This window comes from Helicoverpa armigera, chromosome 19 (genome assembly GCF_030705265.1).
Source record: "Helicoverpa armigera isolate CAAS_96S chromosome 19, ASM3070526v1, whole genome shotgun sequence".
In the NCBI taxonomy this organism is placed as follows: Eukaryota; Metazoa; Arthropoda; class Insecta; order Lepidoptera; family Noctuidae; genus Helicoverpa; species Helicoverpa armigera.
The window spans coordinates 40,245-45,894 of record NC_087138.1 but is presented as its reverse complement, the minus strand read 5'-3'; the positions used below and the strand labels follow the sequence as shown (position 1 = coordinate 45,894).

General features: G+C 51.9%; 1 protein-coding gene across 1 annotated transcript; it reads left to right on the top strand.

Moving 5' to 3' along the window:
* On the top strand, positions 1 to 4,895 carry LOC110380382 (apoptosis-inducing factor 1, mitochondrial). Its single transcript, XM_049841563.2, is given in 8 exon segments — positions 1 to 301; positions 626 to 663; positions 1,219 to 1,248; positions 2,820 to 2,978; positions 3,058 to 3,613; positions 3,616 to 4,292; positions 4,359 to 4,652; positions 4,722 to 4,895. Coding segments are annotated over 8 exon segments (1,920 nt in total). The 5' UTR covers positions 1 to 207; the 3' UTR covers positions 4,794 to 4,895.
* Positions 4,896 to 5,650: the final 755 nt, after the last annotated feature.

Here is a 5,650-nt window from a genome sequence, read left to right as displayed (position 1 = left end):
ATGAAATAGAAAACGTCAAAGTCAAAGGCAGCTTCCTAACCTAGTTCGTACCTAGCGGCGAGTCATAATTTCACAACAGTTTTATAATATTTCAAAGATGTATGGGAATGAGAATAAAGGGTTAAATTAAAGTTTCATCCATCAACCCTATTTTATAACAATTAAATATTTTATTTAGTTTTTGAGGGAAGTGAAAAATAATTAGTAATGCTTAGAGTCAAAGCCGTATCTGCAATTTACATCGAGAGTCAAGCTCTCGAACTGCTCTCGGCGGCGAGAAGAGATGTGTACAAGCTGTTCCGTAAGTTTTGTACATCGACTTTGTCATAAACTACGTGTAGTGTTCTTGGAATGTTTATACTCGATTCCATATGACCATAACTTGGAACTTAATATAAGCCCTTTTGACTTTTTTGGGCATAATTATGATAAAACTGAAGTTGCTTTATAGAAGTAACTATAGTATTAGTTCAGTGGATCATCTAAGTGACGGATTTTAGTGTTGAATGCATTTTCTGATGTATGTAACAGTTGAGTTGGTCAGAATCGAGTGATGTTTGTCAGCATTATTGGTCTCGATGGCCCACAGTGCAGGCGTGAGCGTAACCGCTGCTCCTTGTTGCAGGCACCAGCTCGCTGAGCACGCAGGCTCCCTCCTCACAGGTAACTATTGTTTGGTGGAACCCACTCACTACACCACACTGCCGGTCTCTGAATAAGGCACTTGTGTCTAGACCTTCCTTTAATTTGAAATCACTGCAGTTAGACCTAAGATTTTAATTTACTCTCCTTAACAAAGTAGGTGGCAGAAGATTGACTTTCTTGTAGTTGCTAGTTTACATGTAATTTATCTTTCAATTTTAATATCACTCTTATTTACACAGTGGCCAACCACAAATTATACATCTACTAACTAAAATGGAATAAATTGAAATAAAAATAATATTTAAAAAACTTCACAAGAGGCATACAGATTAACTTACAATGAACATTTTAATACTTCACTCATCATCCTCATCCTCCAAGTCTTTTTCCCAACTATGTTGGGGTCGGCTTCCAGTCTAACTGGATGCAGCTGTGTACCAGTGCTTTACAAGGAGCGGCTGCCCTATCTGACCCCCACAACCCAGTTACCCGGACAACCCAATACTTCATTATTATTCACTATGAATTGAATTAAATAGTGAGCAGTTATGATAAGTCTATTTATTTTTCAAGCATCCAAGGAGAATTAAGCATTATAGAACGGTAGGTTACTTTGATTAATAATCTTGGTGTTCCCTACAGTGTTACCCATACTGCAAGGAAAACAATAGCATGGCCACAAGTCAGAGTTGCACACGTTGTGTTCAGGTTACCATGCTGTGCCAGATATTGTTGTGTTCTACTTATTCCTCAACCGATTACAAAAAGCCTTTCTATTTTTGGTTTTGTAAAATGACACTTAGATATAATAATAAAAATGAGCAAACTGCTTATGCAGCTTCAAGTAATATAATTTTTATTCTAATTCTAATATAACTGCATACAAGGGATCATTTTTTCAAGGCAATGTTTGGTATGGGAAGGAGGTCCCACTGAAACCACAGAAATGTATTATTGTAGTCCTATTTAGTGAGATAGTAAACTGTTCATCACTATTGTGAACTTTAACTCAATGTGGCCAGAGTTGGCAACAGTATTGATGAGCCTGACTTCCCTTTTTTGTAAATCAGTTTTAGTTAGCAAAATTGTGTTTCCATTCAGCACTATCATTTTAGCCTAGTATAAGTACTGAACTTTAATCATGAACCCATGCAAACTCAGTGTTCTCCCACAAACGTGGTTACCCAGGTGAATAGATTCGCTAAAACTTTTTGCTGCAAAGGGTACAATCACACAACCTCCACCAAGGTAATTCTTTCCTTTTTAACCGACTTCCCAAAAAGGAGGAGGTTATCAATTCGGCCAGTATGTTTTTGTTTTTTTTTTATCTGTATACATCGATTACTCCGAGGTTTATGGACCGATTTACGTGATTATTTTTTTGTTCGACTCGGAATAGCTGCCAGTTGGTCCCATAGTCATCAGGTCAGGATCTGATGATGGAAACCCTGAGAAATCGAGGGCAACCTTCGAAAGTTGTAGGCATACATAGGGTAAAAACTTGATACTCAGGTGTACGCCTAAAAGCACTATTCAACAGTGAAGATTTGGAGCTGATCTGATGATGGAAACCAGAGAGGGTCGAGGGAACTCGACAACTGAATATGTAAACTAACTCGTGTTTGGGCTTAAATTATTTGTATTGACAAGACCTTTGCAACAGTGAAGGTTTGAAGCTGACCTGATGATGGAGACCAGAGAAAGTCGAGGGAACTCGACAACTGAATATGTAAAATACCTCGTATTTGGACTTATATTCTTTGTATTGATGAGAACTTCCCACTTGTATGGATAGTGACAACTATACGTATCACTGAAAAGCTTTAAATAAAAAACTTTTTTACAAAAAAATTAAACCGACTTCCCAAAACTCTAAAAAGCAAAAAAAAAACTAACTTTAGGTGCATCGGCCTAGAAGTCAGTGGCAAAATTAACTAAGTAACATCCATTAGACACCGAATTCTAGGCCGATGCACCTAAAGTTTTTTGCTTTAGTGTTTTGATCGATTTTAAAAAGTTTTATAGTTTATGTAGTTACTTACTGTCAAACCCACACTAAATATTAAATAATTTAAGTATTTATAGTAGCTAAAATACACTGTACAGCTTGAAATGTCAATATACCGTCTGAAATTATAAAATGGTTCATATAACGTGTACCCTGTACCTTGCAGACAGTACTGACGTCGTCGCGAGGCGACAGCGATGGCGCCCCCCCCGGCCCCCGCGCGCCGCCCCCGCGCTCTCCGCCCCCGCCCCCGCCGCCGCCCCCACCGCGCCGCTCCTGGCTGCTCACGGCCACCGCCGTCACCGTCACGGCGTCGCTCGGCGGGGTTTGTAGCACGCTCGCATCTCGCGCCGCGTCCCTAGCGTTAGCGCCGGTACACTGTCACTTGTGTCCGTCGCTTTCAGGTCTACTTCTATAGAAAACTGAGCGAGGACAACGAGAGCCAGCCGGCAGTCCAGCCGGAGCCCAGCGCGGCGAGCGCGGCGTCAGAGCCCGAGCCCATCCCCAGCTCTGGCGAGGACATCCCGCGGCGCGTGCAGTTCCTGCTGGTGGGCGCGGGCACGGCCTCGTTCGCGGCCATGCGCGCCATCCGCTCGGCGCGGCCCGACGCGCGCGTGCTGCTGGTGGGCGCCGAGCCCGAGCTGCCCTACATGCGGCCGCCGCTCAGCAAGGAGCTGTGGCGCGAGCCCGACCTGGCTACGCGCGCGCCGCACCTGGACGCGCTCTCCTTCCGCCAGTGGAACGGGCGCCGCCGCTCCGTGGCCTACGAGCCGCCCGCCTTCTACACGCCCGTGGCCAGCCTGCCCGACAGCGCGGGCGGCGCGGCCGTGGCGCGCGGCTGGCGCGTGGTGCGCCTGGACGCCGTGCGCCACGAGGCCGAGCTGCGCGCGCCGGGCCGCGAGCCCGTGCGCGTGCACTACGACAAGTGCCTCGTGGCCACCGGCGTGCGCGCGCGGCGAACGCTGCGCGAGCGGCGGCCGCCGGGCGCGCGCTGGCGCTGCGCGGCGTGCGCGACGCGGCGCGGCTGGCGCAGGAGCTGGAGCGGCCCGGCGTGCGGCGCGTGGCCGTGCTGGGCGGCGGCTTCCTGGCGTCCGAGCTGAGCGCGGCGCTGGCCGAGCGCCTGCTGGCGGACGGGCGCGAGGTGCTGCAGCTGTTCCGCGAGCGCGCGCCGCTGGCGGGCGTGCTGCCGCCCTACCTGGCGCAGGAGGCGGCGCGGCGCCTGCGCGAGGCGGGCGTGGCGCTGCGCCCCGCCGCCGAGGTGGTGGCGGCGGCGCCCGACGCGCGCGGCGTGGCGCTGCGGCTGGCCTCGGGCGAGGAGCTGCGCGCGGACCTGGTGGTGGAGTGTGTGGGCAGCGAGGTGGACGAGGAGCTGGCGCGCGCGTCGGAGCTGGAGACGCACCCGGAGCTGGGCGGGCTGCTGGTGAACGCGGAGCTGCAGGCGCGCACCGACGTGTACGCGGCGGGCGACGTGGCCTGCTTCTACGACGTGGTGCTGGGGCGGCGGCGCGTGGAGCACCACGACCACGCCGTCGTGTCGGGCCGCCTGGCCGGCGAGAACATGGCCGGTGTCGCGCCGCCCAAGCACTACACGCACCAGAGCATGTTCTGGAGCGACCTCGGGCCGCAGCTCGGCTACGAGGTGAGCGTCGCGGCCGGCCCCGGCACTGCCCGCGCCGGCGGCCGCGCTCACTCCGTCTGTTCGCAGGCCATCGGCATCATCGACTCGCGACTCCCCACCGTGGGCGTGTTCTCCGCCGACGCGGTGACGGACACGGCGGCGGCGGCGCAGCTGGAGGCGGCGGCGGGCGAGGGTGGCGCGGTGGCGGGCGAGGCGGGCGCGCTGCGGCCGGTGGCGGCGGCGTCGGACGCGGGCGGCGCGGCGGAGGCGGACGCGGCGGCGCGGCGCTACGAGCGCGGCGTGGTGTTCTACCTGCGCGAGCGGCGCGTGGTGGGCGTGCTGCTGTGGAACCTGTTCAACCGCATGCACGTGGCGCGTCAGGTCAGTGCGCGTGACGTCACGTCGTGCCGGCTGGCGGCTTGCGCTCATCTCATGTAACTCCGTGTGCAGGTGCTGGCGCAGGGCGAGTTCGACGACCTGTTCGAGGTGGCCAAGCTGTTCTCGCTGCACGAGGATGACTAAACAGTATTGGATGGATACACAGCGGGGACTCGGAGAGCATTTATCTGTTATAACTTTGTAAATAACTATTATAAAATAATAATAAAACTGATCTAGATATTATTCTCGATTTTTTGTTGACCAGTGCTTCTTCGTCGTGACATGTGATGAAGCAATATGTCGGGCTACTTTTGCGATCTGAAATCACCAACCCGCATTGAGCAAGATTAATATTCAATCCTCCTCCGTGTGAGAGGACGCCGCAGCCCAACAGTGAGACAATAAAAAGGCTTAGAACAAAAATTTTTACCTTACCTCTTAAAATGATCTTTCAACAAAAAAAGGCCAATTTAATGATGACGGCTGGCGGGGAGTTGATGAGGTTGAGTACATAAGGGGAGTAAATGAGAGAAGGAAAACTCGAAAAAAAAAAACCTCTATCAACCCGTCTGGCCAGCGTGATAGCAGTAGGCTAAATTCTTCCTATGGGCAGAACAAAAAAGCCACGGCCCCTAGTTCGTGGTTACGGCGGGAAAGGTGGTGCGAAGAATCTCCGGGGTACGGGAGGCCACCAAACAAAACTGACTCTGGCGACGTACAACGGCCGCACGCTACGGCTTGACTCGCATCTGGCGCAACTCGAGGTGGAACTTGGGAAGATTAGGTGGCATATATTAGGGTTATGTGAAGTTCGAAGAGAGGGGGAGGACACCATAACCCTCGGATCAGGTCACCTAATGTACTTCCGAGAGGGAGACCAACAATCCCAAGGTGGCGTTGGGTTTCTGGTTAATAAGTCCCTAGCTGATAACGTTGTGGAGGTGTCTAGTGTGTCGAACAGGGTAGCGTACCTTATCATAAAGCTCACCGACAGGTAT